The sequence below is a fragment of the Photinus pyralis genome, unplaced genomic scaffold (assembly GCF_008802855.1).
Source record: "Photinus pyralis isolate 1611_PpyrPB1 unplaced genomic scaffold, Ppyr1.3 Ppyr1.4_LG4, whole genome shotgun sequence".
NCBI classification, from domain to species: Eukaryota; Metazoa; Arthropoda; class Insecta; order Coleoptera; family Lampyridae; genus Photinus; species Photinus pyralis.
The window spans coordinates 29,401,033-29,420,764 of NW_022170511.1; the positions used below are offsets into that span (position 1 = coordinate 29,401,033).

At 36.9% G+C, this 19,732-nt stretch overlaps 1 protein-coding gene across 3 annotated transcripts in view; it reads right to left on the minus strand.

Annotated features, from left to right (window-relative positions):
• The window catches only part of LOC116169367 (ankyrin repeat and SAM domain-containing protein 1A-like), a 51,327-nt gene that overhangs the window by 21,607 nt on the left and 9,988 nt on the right, over window positions 1-19,732 (minus strand). For all 3 annotated transcript variants that reach the window (XM_031485442.1, XM_031485440.1, XM_031485443.1), the window contains exons 2-5: window positions 13,641-13,721; window positions 13,436-13,589; window positions 1,289-1,434; window positions 1,092-1,214 (exon numbers count right to left, since the gene is read on the minus strand). In XM_031485442.1, the coding sequence (XP_031341302.1) occupies window positions 1,092-1,214; window positions 1,289-1,434; window positions 13,436-13,589; window positions 13,641-13,721 (504 nt within the window). The remainder of the gene's footprint in view (window positions 1-1,091; window positions 1,215-1,288; window positions 1,435-13,435; window positions 13,590-13,640; window positions 13,722-19,732) is intronic.

Genomic DNA, 19,732 nt, shown 5'->3' on the forward strand with positions numbered 1-19,732 from the left:
CAAGAATTTAAAAATTCGTTGTGCCTATCAGTAAAAATGATTTTATTCCCATTAAGGGGTGGGTTCACGATCCGAGTACTTGATAGTTTGAAGTTTATTACGTAAGGGCATGTATTAAGTGTCAATCACAGTTTTTAAGAAGTAGGTTACAAGAGCAAGTGTGTGTGTGGGTGGGGGGGGGGGGCTTGGGAAAATTAGATTGTTTGTGCGCGTAGAAAAAATTGTCATAAGTTTTATTTTAGTATCCCTCTCTTGTTCTGGGCCCTCAACAGGCTTGCGCCCAATTATAGAGTGATCCGCATAATGCTTTTAGAGGTCCCCCCTACTACCCCCCTACTACTCCGGTATTCATTCACCTTACGAATGAGAAAAACTTCCGAAAAACCTAATTCGGAGTATCCGAGAGAATGCTCCGTACTGATCTAAGGAAATTCCCATCTCTGTCACAGATGAAAAATTCTTACCTCAGCCCCGGTTCGAACAGACGACCTCCGGCTATGTAGTCCAACGCTCTACCACATAGTTAATTAATGAAGGTGAGAAGTTGATGTTTTCCGTAATTAAAAATGCAATTTTAAATAAGTGAGCTATGAACTACATTTTCATAATTAAATCAATTACTTACCTTCCTATAAAATATAAAGCTATCCATACTGGGCTGGGCCATTAATGCCGGTATGTTACGCTGCATTAAAAACTGTGTTGCGTACGAACATTGACGGAACAATTAACAATTAGCCTATTTTCGCATGTCCGCATATCGCTATATATTCAATAAAGGTGGTAAGTCGTAAACTAATGCCCCCATAAATGCACGAGATTGCGTATATGATGAGCATTTAGTGGAAGCGATTGAAATTACTACGCTACGTGCTTTAGGTGTTTACCGTAAACAGGGCATTGCACAGAAACCTTTCCGCACCCCTGGGCGAAAGTGCATTGCAATTAGCCAACCCATCTGAAAACGTTTCATGGCAAGCAAACTGAGAACATCCGGAGTAATTGATAACCAACCATAATGGGGTGAAAATTTGTAATGCAGGTGCACCATTACTGATAGTCCAAAGAAGAAAGTGATTGAAGCTACTTACTTATGGCCGTTCCTGCTCGCCAAATGCAAAGATGTATGCGGAAAACTCATCCCCGGAATGGCCCTTTGCATCGGTTGTATTAAACTGGGATACGTTCTAACTAATAATTCTACAGCCTCTAACCTGCAAAGGAAGGGATGTCGTAATTGAAAACAGAACCAACGCAATCTATCAAAGTAATAAAACTGATCGATTACCTTCCGTACTGAGCAGCTAGATCAAGGGCAGTTTCGCCCCTATTATTTCGAATGCCAGGATCACATCCGTGTTCTAACAGTAAATGTACAACTGGAGTGTGGCCGTATTGAGCCGCAGAATGCAACGCCGTCTCGTTCGCTTTGGTCTGTAACAGAAGGAGAGAAAAATACATCTTAAAGTCTTATACAAATTCTAAAGTATCACATTTGAAGCGAGGACGCAACTTTATAATCAACTTGAATATTCCATTAAAATAAACGGGAATGGCAAGGCTCGCTAATTCTGAATCATAAACAGGAAAAAGGAGAGTTTGTAAAGTTTAGTTTTAAATTTTAAATAGGCAACTCGACTGTCAGTAGCAGCTTTAGAGAATCCGTCAAGCTGAAGCTGCAAGTGGCACATCGCATCCAAATTAGTATACAGTCCAGTAACTTCGGCGTGGAATTGAAAAGATCACGGCAAGTTTGCATTCTAAAAGAGTTTGAACAGAAGTGACAGACACGGATTGTAACTTCTCATCAAATAAAATAAAAAGTAAAAAAATGACTGAATTGGACATATTATTTTACCATCTCGAAATTTTGAAGTTACAATTCTTTGTTCTGAATCATTTCTCTTACTGCACAACGCGGAAAAAAATTGTCACCGTTAGATTCATCCGGAAATAGTATTATAATACAAGTGCGGAAAAGGGTTTATTGGGACCAACGAGTGACAGCGAAAGCTCCGATCGTATAAACTTTCAGTAAATCTTTCCACAAGTGTATTACATACTAGTTTCTTCTATAAAAATGCGAGAATTTTGAAGATTTAGAGACAAGTGTATCTAAATGTTAAAACGACAAGTTGTGTAAATCAAGGCGTAAGGCATTTTATGAAATCAAATCCTCACGATGCAGCTATGTTACCAAAATGATGGTTAGTACTCGTATTCACGTGTCCCCTTTTGGACAAAGGACTGTGTTCTCTAAAATAAGAATTTAAAGTTGAAAAAAAAATTTCTACGAAGAAAGTGAGAGTGACCATCGATTTGCGCTAGAGTAAATCTATAGGTCACAATTCGAAGAAATGTAAGTAACCCTGGGCTTATTTTCCTAGTTATTTTCTATCTCAGGAGGAAAACAAAACTGGATACAGTTTCATAAATATATAAATAAATAAAAGTACAACACGTTTCCTAAACAAGACTTTTTCAAAATTATAAAATGGAACCGTGTACCTACCATTTATACAACTTGTGGAAATGGACAAACAATTAGTAAAAAAGAGGAATATCTGTAACTTAAAGATTGGCAAGAGACATTTTGAGAGAAAAGTAGCTGAAGGGATGGAAAGTTGGGGAAGTAAGCGAATTTTGTCTTAAAATATCTACATACACTAAAATTTCAACCGAATAACAATTTTTAGTAATAAAAGAAGTCGAAAACAACGGTTGGGGGGGGGGGGTCCCTGAAAAGGATCCTTGGTTGAAGAGGCACTACGATAATCAAATTTCCAGTGGAATGTCACTCTCTAGTTTTCAAGATCCTTCTTTTTGAGTTTTAGATTATTTAAACACTATTAAGTCATTAAAGTCATTAAAGATGAGGAGATTTTAATGCTAGGACAGGGAATAAACGAGAAGAGGAACACAAATGGAAAATTAAAATCCCTAATAGTGTAAATGTAACAAAGAGGGAGAAATGTTGTACGAAAAGACAGAATTTTAAACGGAAATATGGAGTAAGATAGGGACGAGCAATTTACTTACATGGGAGGAAGAGGGAGGGGTCGGTAATTCATTACACAATAGTAAATGAAAACAGAACAATTGGGAGAGGAGTACTGAAAGCAGCATTTTATTAAGGCACTACAAGAAAATCAGCAGAAAGGGGAGGTGATAGAAAAGGTAGGAAGAGAGGAGGTGGTAGGAAACAAGATATCAAGCGAAGAGATTGAGCAGAAATTAAAGTATCAAGAAGAAGATGAGAAAACTTTTAAACAAGATATGCAAAGAAGGGGAACTGTCGGAAGAATAGAAGGAAGGGGTAACAGTTCCGATTTACAAAAGAGGTGACAAGGACTATGGAATGGGGATGATAGGAGCGTATAGAATCTATGTAATGGTATCTACTGATTGAAAGGTTAGAAAGAGAGATGGAAGGGAAGAAGAAGATACACAAATGGGATTCAGAAAATGGAGGGGAACAATCAACTGTATAACTACACAGATTGGTGGAAAAAGAATTGGAGAAATGGCGGAAAGGCAATAGCGTTTTTCATAGATTTGGGCAGCGTTTAATAGAGTGGAAAGGGAAAATGTATGGAAAATGATGGAAGATGGGAAAATAAACAATAAGCTAAGAGACAGAATCAAGAAATTATATAAAGAGACAAGAATGATGGAAGGATTCTGACTGTTCTGGACTGGGATAGGGATGTCTTTTTTTCAGCCCAAGCTTATTTAATTTCTATATAAGAGCTATGGAACAAATACGACGACAGGGTCAAAGGGGTGGGATCGTAGTGGGAAGAAGGAAGATATGGTCCCCGGCATACAGGGACGACACAGAGAGGTATTGGGAATGATGTTAAATATCAGAAAATCGAAGATGATGAGAATCAGAAAAGGGCGGGGGATGGAAATGAAGGGAGGAAAGAGTAGAGGGATTAAGAGAAGCTAAGTACTGAGTGTACCAAATGCTCAAATAAAAGAACTAAGAAAAAAGGGAGAAGTGGCGATGAGACAGGTGTGGGGAATAGAAAAACGGGGATTCACGATTTTAAAATAAGAAAATCCCTTTTTGATCCAATAGTGCGAGGGGTGCTTATTTAGGGAACGGAGATATGGAGGTTGAAGGAATAGGATAAACTTGAGGGAATACAAAGAAGACATTACAACGGAATGATACCAAATTACATCTCGTGAATACAAAATTGAGATGGAGGAGAAAAGGAGAGCGTCGGGAGCAAGGCCGGTAAGACTCGGAGAAAAGATTGAAAGAATGCTTGTCAATAAGGATGAACGCAAAAGGAAATTGAGAAGAACAAAGAAAATGGATACGGATGTCGTCGAAAGGAAACGGGAAAGAAGGACTAGGATGGAAGATGAACTCACAATATACAAATACCTACGGTTAAGCAGAGAGAAAATCGAGAGCTCAGAGGAAACAGTGGGTGCAAGGAGCTGATAAGAGAGTGGTTGTCGAAATACCTGCGACAAGGAAGAGGTTTAAATGCGGAAATGCAGAATTTCTGGAGAGAAAGAAGAAGATATCGAGCACATGCTATAAAAATGTACAGAAGTAGATAGAACCAGGAAAAAGAGGAGTGAAATACTGGAAGCGGATAGAATAGGAGAACACTGGAAGGCGATCATCTTTTAGAAAAGGCAAGTTTAGTTCTTGTAGTTTCATTTTTTGTAACAAGTTTTTTGCCAAATTGCTTATGAAAGATTGATACCAAATTAGTTCTCTTGAAGATTTCTCAATGGTTTCCACGGCATTTTAGTCGCCTTTGGAGACCATAATATGCCTATTAGAAGTTTTAAAAATGTTTGGGAGTATTTAATATAAAAAAATACCCACTTTAGGATCTCAAAGTATATTACTGTGGCCCACACATTGAGCGCCAAATAAATAATGCTGTGTGCAATGATATACGGTAAAAAAATACCACCCAACAGACGTCTACCTAGCTATCTCAAATTGCATCATTTAGTTTCTAAAATTTGTCTCAGGGCACGACTGGGTTCCGATACAACAAAAATCCCAATATCCACTTAAAACTCTTATAAAATCACTACCCAAATTTGAATTGGGATGGCACGGGAACACCATGAACGGTGAACCAAACACTTCGTTTTTTTTTTCAGGATATCTTCGAAAAGAGTCAGAATTTTTCAGTTTCAAAACGGCATTTTGTTAAGCATCAAAATACGCAATTTTGCCAAATTTAAACTACCTACCTATAATTTCTTACAGTTTCGGACATCTCCACGGTAGCCCTTGAATTTAAATTAGCCGGTATAACCAAATGCTTCTTTTCTGGTAGGCAAGAAAAATTTTGATTTAAAATTTGAAAGTGGGGATACCGTGAAGCGGGTAGGATGGAAGCAGTATACTTGTACATTCCCCCTTCACAATGCGAAAACTAAGTATTTGTTTGGCATCTCAAATACGTTGTGTGATCAAAACTCTCTAAACCTTCCCCATATAGTTTTTATTCGTTGAAGTTTTTAAAAATAAAAGCGACTATAGTTTCGGCGTACTGCCATCATCAGGCGACTAGAAGTTTATCACAATATAGCAAATTTGAAAACATTAAGAGCTAGTACTTACTGTAAAATTTAACAGGAAACGGTAAGTTACAAACGTTGAAACAAATAAGACGAACATGTTGTTTTTTAATTAATAACTGGCCGAAGCCAAATGAAACAACCTGAAGGGTGGTTAAACCGGAAAGGTTGTCCTAAGTTTCAAAACGAATTATTATCAAGCCTTGTTAAGACAACCAACCGGAGGGTTGAATTATTACATTAAAAGTTGAAAGTTGAATTTAACCTATAAATAGACAAAGTTTTAGATTTAAAAATTAAATTATCTAAATGGTACTTACACATTTCAAAAGAACCGGGGGGAAAAAATAAACTTATAAAAGTTTTGAAACTATTGAGATGACTACATATTTAAATTATTTAAGTTAAGTATAAATTCGAGATCATGCAGACGGCATGTCTAGAAATGATTGACAATCCGGTATAAGAGGAAACTGACATATCGATAAATTTATAAATTTTGAAAAGATATATAGGGTGAATTGAAATTATTGTAAAAACAGAAGATTGTTATTGAAACCGAGAATTTCGTTAAGAGAGAGGTGCGGGTTCTTTTTAACTTGGTGATGAATTTCTTTCAATTCCAGAAAGTTCAATCTTATACCTTTATTGCATATATGTAGAATTTCGAAATCGGTATTCAGATGGAAGGAGTGACCCGTTTCCAGGATGTGTGAAGCGAAAGAGGATTTTATTGAAGAGGAATTATTGTTTTTAATGCCCCCATTTCCCCCATTTCGAGGAACGATGGATCCAACCCAAAAAAAAAAAAATCTCAAATACGATAAAACAAATGACCGTTTGAAAAAGTAACGCCGTGTACAAGGAAAACACAAATTTAAAGGTACTATTTTTTTAAATGATAACCTTTTACGTTATTCAAATACCATGTGTCTCGAAAAATTTCAAATTACACGTTTTAATTGCCCCAATTTCTGTATTCGCTTTTCTTTCTATGCCGTAATCTTGGCCGTAACTTTCTTCTACAAATTACGAGATATTTAATTCTTGCCTTTTGCATACGGTAGCTTAAAGACCTGACGGCATCTACCTACCTAAAAATAATCTTACTAAGTTTATGACAAAAAATTACAAACTCATAATTTAGAATTTTGTTTCCGTAGGAAAACGTCCAAAGACTTTGCCTGGATGCCTAGTGATGTATAGTAACCTGCACCTGGTAAACGTATAAAAAAAAGTGCTGTTATTATTGTTTATGACTAATATTGTTTGTTACCTGCAATCTTAATTACATACAATAATCGCACTTCGATCACATTAAAAAAGCATTCATTGCCAGTTCATAACTATAATGTTATTCATAGGTGATTAACGACCTTGCTATCAAATACACCTACCGAATTTAGTCATCTAAGTTTTATACAGCATCTTATCAAGATTCGCTTGATTAATCTTTAATTACATGCACTAAAGCCTCGACTTAAGCTTGTAATAAAATTCTATGTTTGAGAAACGAATGGCTACTGGTTATATGTGGCGGAATTTGTTTATAGAATACTGAATATATCTTCAAAACTACAATTTTTACAACAATTTTAAAAATGTTACTACCAATCTGCGTCAGATTTGTGGTCAGTGGCGCACTTCTGCGTGGTCAAGGAGGGTATATTTTTTTTATATGGAATTACGTATTTTTTTATATAGCAACGTAAACGGTCAGCACAATAACATGTAATAAAAATGCGGTTGCTATTAAAAAATATACATGCCCCTCCCCCTTGACTTTTTAAAGTATTCAAACTTTTATAACTTTAGATACCAGAAAAAGTTTCTTTAAAAAATGTTGTTTTGGAGATATACTTAGTGCTCCCCACAAAATGGCCACCCTGTATATTTATTAACATAGCCTACTTGTATTACAATATATAATTATTCTACACAACCTTAAAACCTTGTCAACATATTTGCTCAATTTTTTTAAATAAATCTTCGAGCACTTATTTATCACGATTTTTATTCTTATTCTTGAATATTAAATTCTTTTATAGATCGAAACGGATTTTATGAAAATTGCCCTAAAAACTTTTAGAAACCTTTGAAACATTGAACTCTATGAAACCTACTTTGGATATCAGAAACCGTTTGAAAGTATCCTAGAAACACTTGTGTTTTCAAGAAACGTGTGTTAAATTTACGCAAGGTACAATTGGATGATGAAAACAATTAAGTCTAAAATGTGAGTTAAGGAAAATTATACAAAACTATGTGGGGCACCTCATAATATTACATGAATGTGCAAATATACTCTTGGAAATGCAAAGAGCTTCAGTAAGGGTAAAACTGACCATACAGATTGCACACGTAATTAATTTCGCAACATTCTTCCGCATTTTCAATATTGCACACATTCACAATTTTCGCATTTTTGCGTTTATTATTGAACTTAAATATGCAGAATTAGGTTACTTTTTTACGTTCGCTTCGAAAAACGATCGAGTTTAATCTATAATAATGTACAACCTACCCTACGCAGTTACAGAGGGTTGGCTACGAGAGTAATGAGGGTGAACATTGCACTAATTAAGATACTAGTAAAGTCTAGTCTGGTGAATGGCAGTGACATTAGAAGCGGTCCCGTCAAAAGGCCGGTTCAAGTGGCCTGCGTCTATATGTGAAAGGGACAGCAACTATTGATGCCAATGGTGATTAATCTACGTAAATGGCACTCACATTGCCAATCACTTTGATTGCTTATTAGATTTGCTCCGATAATTTCACGTTTGAGTATACCGTATTTGTTTACCGATTCCAGAGTGTCTTTAATTTTGCACCTCAAACTGTAGAGCTGATATCTATTTAAAAATAATGAGTAGGTACAGTTTCAAAGGTCAAACTAATCTCATTATTAACAGTCAATCATAAATGAAATTCATTAAAACTTGTGTATTGAAGCAGATTTTAATTAGACATGGGTTATATGTTGATGCTCATTGATCGTTATTCTTTCATTACCGTAAACTTGGAGTTTATACCTAATTAAAGACCGTAAGTGTTGCTCAAATGTTCTAATATTTAAAATATTTGCTATCATAACAGTTGTTTTTGTTGGAAAAAGTAGTACCTATCCCAGCATGGAGAATTGGAAATTAACAAATATAATACAATAGATGGGCGATCAAACAAATTCCAACCATTTGGGTCTCCGAGATTACATGGAATTTTCCAACTCTGTTGCAAGAAAGGATCGAATTGCCATCCTCGATACTATGCAAACCTTTTATGGCCAGTGTTACTCTCGAGTATGTACCTCTAGCATGGGGGGAAGTAAAAGTGATAGCTCGAGTGGTAGTTATGCCAAAGCCTGGACGTGATTCAAATTAGTCATGACGGTGACATTTAAACCACATTTGGATAAAATAAACGTGTAAACAAATATAGAAAACGAGCTCCTGGGTATGGCTATCACATGTGCAAAACCAAATTTTGAACCTGGCGGGAGTTTTGCTTTTATTTAAGTGTATTTAATGTATCAAATATCATTTAATTGCTTCCATAAATAAGAAAGTTGGCACTACACATCATGCACAAAAACCAAATTTGGAAACTGGCGCTACATTTGCTTTTATTCCAAGTGGCTATGTATCAAATTTCATTTAAATCCCTCCATAACTAAGAAAGTTGGCACTGCGCATGCGCAAATCCAAATTATGAAACTGGCGTTAAATTTGCAAGTGACTATGATCAAATTTCATTTAAATCCCTCCATAAATAAGAAAGTTTGGGTTCGGTTTATAAATGGTCGAGATGCGCAAAGGGCACTGTGAATGCTGATCGCTTGGGCTCAACTTTTGGAACTGTGTTTTGTATGGCTAAAGCTATGCGCATATTGAATGTCATGCAATTCGGTTCATATCTAACGGAGATATCAAAAGGGCTTTCTTTATTTTTTGGCCTACATTACCAATTCACGTACTCCGATCTACAAATTTCATAAAAAATCCACCTGCAAAATTTCATCGTAATCGGTCCATTCGTTTACGAGATATCGTGCTAACGGACGGACGGACGAACAGACAGACAGACACCGCAAAATTATAAACTATACATTTCATTGTGCTGCTATTTCCATGTCACTTAGTAGCTTTGGCCAGTTGCACCACCAAAATTAAGCCTCGGTTAAATTTAAGTCGAACTTAAAATCATTGGCAACGTTTACGAGTATTATGGCCGTTTGCACCGACAAATTTGGAGCTTAGCTTAAGCGTAGCTTGAAATCCATGGCAACCATTGTCTCAATAATCGTTGCCATGGCTGTTATGCTACGCTTAAGCTAAGCTCCACTTAAATTTGTCGGTGCAAACGGCCGTTAAGATAATGGTTGCTATGGTATTTAAGTTATGAATAACTTTAAGCGATACGGTGCAATTGGCTATTAGTGGCACACATTTTAAGAACCTATTTTAAAAACGTTTCATAACTTGTAAAAATTTTCGTCTTTACTTTGGAATTCCTGATCGTGAATCCTGTGTTAAGATAAAGATGCACAAAACAAAAGAAAGAATCCAAAACAATCCAATTTTCAATTATGTATCAATAAAAAAGTGACCATAATTAATAATTGTTTAAGATATAATATCCAAATTACATTGAATGAATTCTGTAAGAGGTCAAAAATTTGCCATTTTGAACAATTTAGTGTTTAATAATGAAGCGGAGCATACAAATAACAGCAAATTAATATTACTTTTGACAGTGTACGCTGGGCATAAAGAATTGTAACGAGAGGGTATTTTCCCTACATTTTTTGCGATTTTATTCCATTGAAACATGCGGAAGGAAAAGTTTTCTAAGTTTAGAGACGGCCAAGGTTTCAATCACAATCAACCAAACAATTATTCATTATGTCATGTTCGAGATTTTATTTTGTCGATCATATATCATCGAACTTTATCACATTTGGCGCTCCGCCCCATTGACGAGAATTCGTTTCGTTTTACACGATAAACAGAGGTCATATAATTTTTCATTTCTAACACTGCGAGTTAAGTTTCTTTGGGAAAGAGATAAATAAATTTCTGTTGTATCAGCGGTTTTCGTAGACCATCTTAGAGTTGGCAAACTAATGAAAATTAACGAAGTATCGCTGCCATTGCTACCCATCATGCAATAGGCGTTTTAAGTCAACTTAGTATAGAGAGAGGGGATGAGTTTTGAAATTAAGGGACTCTCGTTTTGCCATCCGAGGGGTCAATACGAGAGCTTAGCGTTTGAGCAGTATGGAGTTTTTGTAAAGCGGCCTTTAGAGCCCAAGTCATTAATGTTGGCGTTCGGAAAAATGGAGGTTCGAAGAAAAAGTTAATCCAGATCAGAGCGACAATTAGTAGTTTTCTCAAATTTATCATTTTGCCCCATTAGAAAAAATTACACAAAAAAGTTCCCATTTTGGACATTTGCGGAAGAGTGCGTTTTATTTATCGTTCGAGCCCGTTAGTTTGCGAGAAAAGTGCCATCTCGGTAAGGATTAACGTGATACAAAATTACGTTACGACAATTTCACAAACATTTTACCGCGCTCTACGCAGTGCTACAAATTATAAAGAAAGATACTTTAATATCCAGTGTAAAAGTGAAATTGCGATAAAGAAAACTGTCTTCAAAGTCAGCAAATGTTTACGTTGATTTTTGGTGCCACTAAAGTTAAAAGTTATTAGAGTGGAAAAGTGTACGAAAAGGATTTCCAAAATATTAAACTCAAAATTTCAAGAACTAACCCTTAAAAGCGAGTTTATGCTAGTGCTCGTTTAATTCTGCAAACCCCAATTTGTACTAATCAGGAAATTCAACAATCGAAATCCGTAATTTAATCGCTCATTATCAAAGATGTCTCATTCCGAAAGCTGCTACAGGATTTGTTCATGCCGTCGGGTTTTACACGCAATCCAGAAATCACTTGTCAACCGCCCCAAAGTCTTGAACCAACCCCGTAAGTGTAAAAAACTCCAGGTGAGTACAATCACCGAGAAAAGGTTCGTTTTAAAAAGTTGTATGATTTTTGTAAATTTCAATCGACGGCTTTTATGATCCTTTAGATAAAGGCGAATTCAGAGAAATATCTAACACAAAACCGAATTGGAGAAAAGATGCTTAAAGCCGAAGAAGCTAATAAGAATGTCTGGCAAAGTCCCACGCAATAGAGAGACTTTGCGGACCATCCCTGAAGGCTGTCTTGTGGCTGTACGTTACCGTGAGGACCTATGCTTTGCTATGCGTGTCTGGTGGCCTAGAACCAGACTCTCCACAACCTTAACACTTCTTACTCATGTGCAAAGACTTGCGTACCTTGCTTACTTGCATGTGAAAACCTCCATGGAGGCCCTTTTGGGTCTACCTCAACTAGATCTGCGCGTGAGAGAGCAGGCCACATTGGCATCCTTGCGTCTAAAAAATAAGGGGTTGTTGAATAGCAGAGGTGGACCACTTTCGAATTTCGTTGAGGAGTCGTACAACTCAGGAAAGTAGTACAAAGGGCCCGAATTAGAGGCGTAGGTACGCGTGGACTCTGTCCACCCCCCTATCGTAATCCAGAAAAAAAACAATCGAAAAAACAGTGTTAGATGAGGTGTCAAAATAAAGCTGTACCTTCATCTGATGAATTTATCTGAAGATTTGCAGTGAATGTAGCAAATGTTTTAATTTATATTAATTAAATTCATTAGGCAAATTACTGTATCGCTTTATTGCATTTGTGAGAAATTATTTTCGAGTCCCATGAACGGGAATAAGCACGATTTTGTTCTGCTGGCGGGCTTGGGTAATTTCCATACCGCTTCCATAAAAAAGTTCAAGCACTTACTTTTTTAATTTTTTTAAATTAATAGATGAATTATATGCAAATATTTAAACACAATTTTTGAATGCAAACGAAACGTTTCTTGTTTGAGTTTTCCGTGCTATAACTCATAAAAAATCCACCAAATCGTCCAATTAGTCCGTATGTTACTAAAACATTCATTCCAAAAGAAAAGATTGCAAAGGCACCTTATTTGCACGATTGTCTTCGTGTTAAAACTAAAAGGCATCAATATGCTACAATTCTGGGAAACAAAATTTAAGTGTTTTCACCACTGCGCTTGAACTAGCTTTTGGTTCCTGTCCACAAGTGGATCCTTTAAAATATAAGTGCCGATTTTGTAACCAGAATCATAAAACCAAAATTAATGTCGGGATTGGTTAGAGAAGTGAATAAGCTTTTGAAGTGACATTTTTTTATGTTCCGAACGAGGGTCCAAATAAAATAACCTCTTAAAGTTGTCCACGTTACTGAAATGGCTAATCTGGTTTTAAAAAATTCTCTTAACGATCACATGACGTTTTTAAATGAAATTGGAAATCAGTTTGTGTTATTTTCGTACACAGTTTTGGGTAATTAACCATGACCATGATTACTACGGCCTTGAAAGTGCACGACAGAAAAGTGTGACGCGAGATCACAGGAAAAACCGACATTTACAGATATTTTAAATAGAACATACCCGTACGTTTTGTGTGTCTATTATTAGATTGAATTTGAATAAAATGCTGGTGGATGTGAAAATATTAATAGCATTTGGGTAGTTTTTCGGAAAAAATTCCTACTCATCCGATATTTATTTGAAGTGAACAGATTCTACAACAAGATATTCGTGCCACTTAGCAAAGAGCAAAAGCTGAAAAGCGATTAAAGCTTTTGGCTTACCAACTAAATTAACTGATGTAGGTACACCAAATCAAAGAACCCACATCTGCAGGAATATAAAAGAAACTTTTCAGACGTTTACACAAATCAGTCTAATTTAACGCTTAGCTGACCAAAAAATAGAGGCACACTTACCGTTAAATTTACATTACAAATAGATGGTCCACAAAGAAGTAACCTAACGATATCGACATTGCCAGACCAAGCTGCCAAGTGCAACGCCGTTGAGCCTTTACTATCTACAATATTCGGAGATGCATCGTGATCTAGCAACAATCGAACTATTTCCCTAAAAAAAATGGAGATTAATGGAGGAAACCTTTTAAAACTTGATGCGTACTTGTGACCATTGAGCGCAGCATGATGCAGTGAAGTATATCCACTGCTATCCTGAACGTTAGCACCTGGGCCGCGACGTAAGCTGAAACAAAATACAAATATAAATACCCAAAAGCAAACAAGGCACTTCCTAAAGCAATAACGGCTGAATAGCACGAAAATAATATCATCGTACACTTACTAGCGTTTAATATTGTAGGAGGATTAACGTCATCATCTATTCCCTAACAAGACAATCTCAAAATCTCATAATCGAGCTCATAATAGCAGGGGTGAATTTTTCGCTTATTGCCACACACTACGTAAGTGCGCGTAATATGTTTTCTTTGCCATACAATTTGATAGGACAAAGGGAAATGAAAAAGAAAGTATGAGACGGTAAGGGTTAAGTCAACCTGAAAAGTGCGAATTTCGATCGATGAAAGTTCGCAGTCGCCACCAAAACGACAACATATTATTTCGCACGCCACACCCTACCAATAATATCATCAATTACTTTCTTTGCTTGTAAATTGCGCTCGATTATCGCATCGTTCGTTTATCGCATTGAAAGTATGAATAATGCTGGTGTGGTGTGGAAATGAATTGTTTGAGATAAAAGAGCGGAAAGGTGTGTACGAATATTTGAAGGTGAAATTCGAGCCCATCACGAACGAAAAATAGCATCAAATCAACTAAAGTGATGTAAAGTGGATAGTTACACAACCGCCATGTATCAAACAGGAACGAGGCAGAGGAATAGAAGGACTAAAACGTAGCATAGATTTACTACAAAAACACCATTCTAATAACCAAAGGGTTGACCCGAGTGACCAGATCCACTTTCCCTGTTGACTCGCCCCCTGCCGATCACAGACGGACGATATGACCCACTAAAACAACTTTACATATTCCAATTGTCTCAATCCAATGTCGTTTGTTACAAGTACGCAAGACACGTTCTTTTGAAATAGCAGCAGAACGAATCACGCGAGCATATTTTTGCTCAGCAATCAGCAGTCACCGTGTCATCCATAAATCTTTCGTGAAAGTTTGTTGAATGAAACTCAGTCCGTTCAGGCATTTTCATAGCTTCACATTGGATGGACATCTATTCACATCTTTCGAATCGAAAAAAAAACGCTTGAATTCATTTTCAAGTTCAAGTTCATTTTCACTCCCTCATGAACTATGTTCTCCTGGTAGCTAAACAGATCCCCTCCTAGCTCATTGCATTTGAAAAGCTCCAAAGATTCCAGCGAAAATAAAATTTTCTTGAGCATCGAAAAAGACCACCCCAAGCATTACGTTCTCCTGTTAGCTCGAGAAACAACCTTTTGGTAACAAAGGAGTGGAAAGATTTCTCTTCAGCATAGAAAAAGATGTCATCGAGGACAATGTATAGGTTTTAAATCGTACAGATCAGGTTTTATGTTTCAAGTTTTAATTTTGAAATATTAAATTATTGGAATTCCTGGAGAATGTCTTGAAAACGATAATGATTGGACGTGGAGTGTTTGTGGTAGTAAAGTGGTTGTGAAAGTTTGGCCCCAATTTATTTATTGTTGACAATCTGGAGTAGAAGCTCGAGTTGTGAGTATCATAATTGCCATTGTAGGGTTAAGGTTCAAAATTTCAGTTTCAGCATTGAGCTTTTGATTGTGAGATTTGAATTCGAAAGTCTGAGGCGGGGGTCTGACTTCTGACCTGGAGACAGTAGGTTTAAGGTGTGATGTAGAAGCCTAAAATCTGAACTCTGATTCAAGGCCTAGGTTTCAATTTCATGTTTCTAGTGGTTTCTGATTTGAAGCTTGAGCTTTCAAATTTTAGGTTATATGTGGCAGGTTTATATGGGTTTACAGGCTGATCACGACAAAAGAAAATTTTAAATCGAGTATTAATTTTAATAACAGATACTAGATGAATTATAAGAGCGGAAACGTTACCTTAAGGATAGAAAGAGAGGTCGAGAACAACAAAAAATTTACATTTTTCCGACAAATTCTCTATTAATTAGGAAGAGAAACGCATGGAGTCATGGAGTACGTTCTCCTGGTAGCCAGAGAACATTTTTCTGTCATACGCTCCACCTTGCACAATATATACTTCTGAGATATATAAATATTTTTAAAAATGTAATTTTTTATAGCAGATACTCCGTTAATTGGAAGTAGAAAGACCTCCTCTCACGTTATATTTTTTAAGTTTGAAATTGCAGTTCTTCTGTAAAGCACAGAAAAGTGCTCCATACCGATTATGTTGTCCTATTGGTAAAGGTAAAATTGCACCATTCATGTAACACAATCTGTTAATTAGCGACACGAACACCTTACTCTTCACACATTATAATATGAATACAAGGGAAGATAGAGTGTTGAAACATTTCCATAAATACACCTCCTTACCAAGTATGTACTCCTGCTAAATTTTCAACAATTTTGAGGGGGGGGGGCATAACTCGGATCTCGGAAACTAGATATGGACAAGTAAGGAAAAGTCCCGCAATTAGTGAGTAATTATCTCGGAAATTATTATGCTGTAAAGAACATCAGAAAATACCTTCCGAAGATATACCAGAAAAACCGAAACTTGTCGATTTTCATTCTGTTTGTCTGATGTTATGCGATCCCATTTTTTATTTATTTAAAAAAAATACGCAGCACTTTGCAAGTCAAACCATTAGAATAATTTCCTTAAATTTTTGTAAGTTGAAAAAAGGTTGGGAGTTTAAGATTGCAACTAAGGCCCTTAATTGAGCATTAATCGTACAGCATTCGGGTTTTCGGCATTAAATTTCCATTATTGATTTATTCCTGAATCGCGTAGCCTGCAAGCTGCAGACCATGAGACCACGTGTACTTGAATCAAAAGATATAAAATCGTTATTCACTCATCCATTTCGTTAAAAAAACGTCTCAAACGCATAATCTCAATGCATTTCCATGCATTTTTGGTGACCAAATGATCGAACGTTTACGGATTCACCAGTGATGTGTAGTCTCGAAACCAAGCGTATAATAAATTATTTTTTTTTGTGTAGGTGGGGAAATGCTCCTTATGCACATTCTGGAAAGAAGTTCCAGAGTAGTGTGAGGCGCTCTCTTAGAGCATACTCACTAAAACCCCACCTAAGGCTTCGGCTACTAAGGCCATTAGCCTATCACCCTTTTCATTTTGATCGCAGTACCTTCCACTTCAACAATCAAAGTTGGTTGAAGATTCCAGCGCCTCGCACAAAAGTTAACACACTCTTGCAGTGATCATGGCTACTAAAATTGGTTTCCCATATTTCATTCACTTTCAATGCATCACGCAGGTTTGTGTATTTTACACAAACACAAAGTATGTGTTCAAGTGTCAATTCGACACCACATCTATCACATGACGGTTGTTCTCCACCTGCCAACAAAAAACCATGCGTGATAGCGGTGTGTCCCAACCGAAGCCGATACAGCTGTGTCAACTCAACTCTACTCAAGTTGGGTAAAAATAGTGCTCCTACATTTGGTTTTACTCTTTTTAATGATGTATCGGTCCCCGTCCACATCTCCTGCCAGCGCTCAAAAACACAGTTCTTCACAGCTACCTTCGTGATATCTAATATACCATCATTTTGTAACTGCATCTCCTCTATGCACTGCCTTGCTCTTTCGCCTAGCGATCTATATAGGTAACCGTGTAGGTCTGGTTCTACCAGTAAGTAAATTATAATTGGGGTGTTCATCATTCAGACATACTTTCCGGTAATAGTTTATTATCAATTGCTTTCTACGAAGAGCAAGCGGTAGAATGTTTGCTTCCACGTTGAGAGCGCTGATGGGACTAGTTGGAAATGCCCCGAGGGAGTATCTAATTGCTAGATTTTGAATTTTATCCAGCTTACTCAGCAACGTGAAACTGACTGTAGAATAGCTATAGCACCCATAGGATGACAGGATCAATGCCTTATAGATGGCAAGAAGAGATTTAGGATGAGCCCCCCATTTGAGATGTGCGAGGACCCTTAGCACATTTAGTGATTTCCTGCTTGATGTTAAAAGATTCTTCTAATGCTTAGTCCATCTTAACTCCCTGTCAAAAGTGAGCCCCAAAAATTTAATGTCACTGGGTACACTGATATGATCTTTCAAAAACATGACAGGGTCATAATGGGGTTTACGGAGCCTACAAAAATGCACCGCTTTAGTTTTCTCCTCGGAAAGGACATAACCCACTGCGTCTGCATTTGTTGCAATTTGATTGATGGAATCTTGCAATTTTCGCACAACAGTGCCAACAGTTTTTCCGGCAACGCAAATCATGAGGTCGTCGACGTACAAACATTTGTCAACTTCCTCCGCAACTCCTGAGGCTATTTCATTGATTGCAATTGCAAAGAGAGAACAGCTCAGAGTAGACCCCTGTGGCACTCCATTCTCTAAGATGTATTCCTGGGAGTATGTGTTTCCAACTCTGACGACAAATCGCCTATCTTGCAAAAAGGAACGGACAAATTTAGGTAAGTTACCCCGTAGATTATATTTTGACATGTTTTTTAGGATTCCATACCTCCATGTCATGTCATACGCCCCTTTGATGTCGAAGAACACCGCCACAAGGTGTTCTTTATTGTCAAATGCCCTTAAGATGTTGTCGCTCAATTTAACCAAATGATCTATTGTTGATCTGCCTTGCCGAAAACCCGTTTGGTATTATACCAATATATCGTTGGATTCCAAAAATGACTGCAGTCGCCGGTTCACCAGTTTCTCTAATAGTTTACCCAAACATGATGTTAAGCTAATCGGACGACAGTGTTTTGGCAACAATGGATCTTTCCCTGGTTTGGGTATAGGAACAACAACAGCCTTTTTCCATTCTGAGGGGTAAGTACAATTTTCCCAGCATTTATTAAAAAATATTAAAATCTTCTGTTTCATTTCCAGGTTGCAGTGGCGAATCATTTGATTATGGATGCCATCACAACCAGGTGAACAGTTTTTCGTGGACCGGATCGCAATCTCCAATTCTTCAAGCGTAAACGGTACGTTATAATCTAATCGTTCTTGCGTATCAAAGTCAATAACAGTTAATTCCTTATCGGCTTTGGTTGATAGAAAGGTTTCTGAGTAGTTCAAGGAACTGCTAACTTGGAAGAATTGGTGCGCAAGGATATTTGATATCTCCTGCAGGTTGTCTGTCACTACCCCATCTGAATTACGGATAAACTGCGGATAATTACATCCCGTTTTTCCAAATACAGCTCCAACCTTTCTCCATATCTCATTAGATGTAGCATCGGGTGTAATGGTGGACACGTATTGTTGCCACGATCTTCTTTGTGTATCCAGAATTGTTCGACGACACTCCGCCCTCCGCTTTTTAAAATCAATAAGGTTCTCCACGGTGGGATGACGCCGAAATCTGTTCAAGGTTCGTTTCTTTACTGATATTTTCTCTTCAACCTCCGAAGACCACCAAGGTACCAATTTAGTACTTTTTCGACCTTTTGACTTTGGAATGCTTGCTTCCGCTGCATCCAGAATAGAGGATGTAAGGGTTTCAAGATTAAGTTGCTCCTCATTCGGAACTACAAGGTTACTAACAAATCTTTCCCAGTTAGCCTGTTGGATTTTGAATTTGACCGCAGAGGTAATCGTGGGATTACCTCGCATTGTAATAATTATTGGAAAATGGCCACTGTTGTACAAATCAGTTATTATTATACTTCAACCTATTTATTTTTTATCTGGCGGTTAAATCGCAAATATGTCAAAGCAGAATTGTTGCGTTCGTCAATGATATAAAGATTATAGCATCTTATTGAATGATCTAATATTCTTTTTTCATCACAAATGTTAACCTTGATTAAAGAACTAGACCTATTTTTAACGTAATTAAAAGATTGTGTCAGCCGAATAATTAAAGTAAGTGCTCATTGACCTTTTGGAAAGGAATCTGTTCAATGTTAATTTTTCCCGAATATTTTGGTACCACAATCTCGAAACCTAAAAAGTATTTCTATTTTTGGATCGTTATTATATTATTACGTACTATCTAAAACGTACCTACCCTTTATACATATTAGCACAAATTGGCTAGGAATTGCGTTCCGTCGAAAATGTTAAGTGTTGT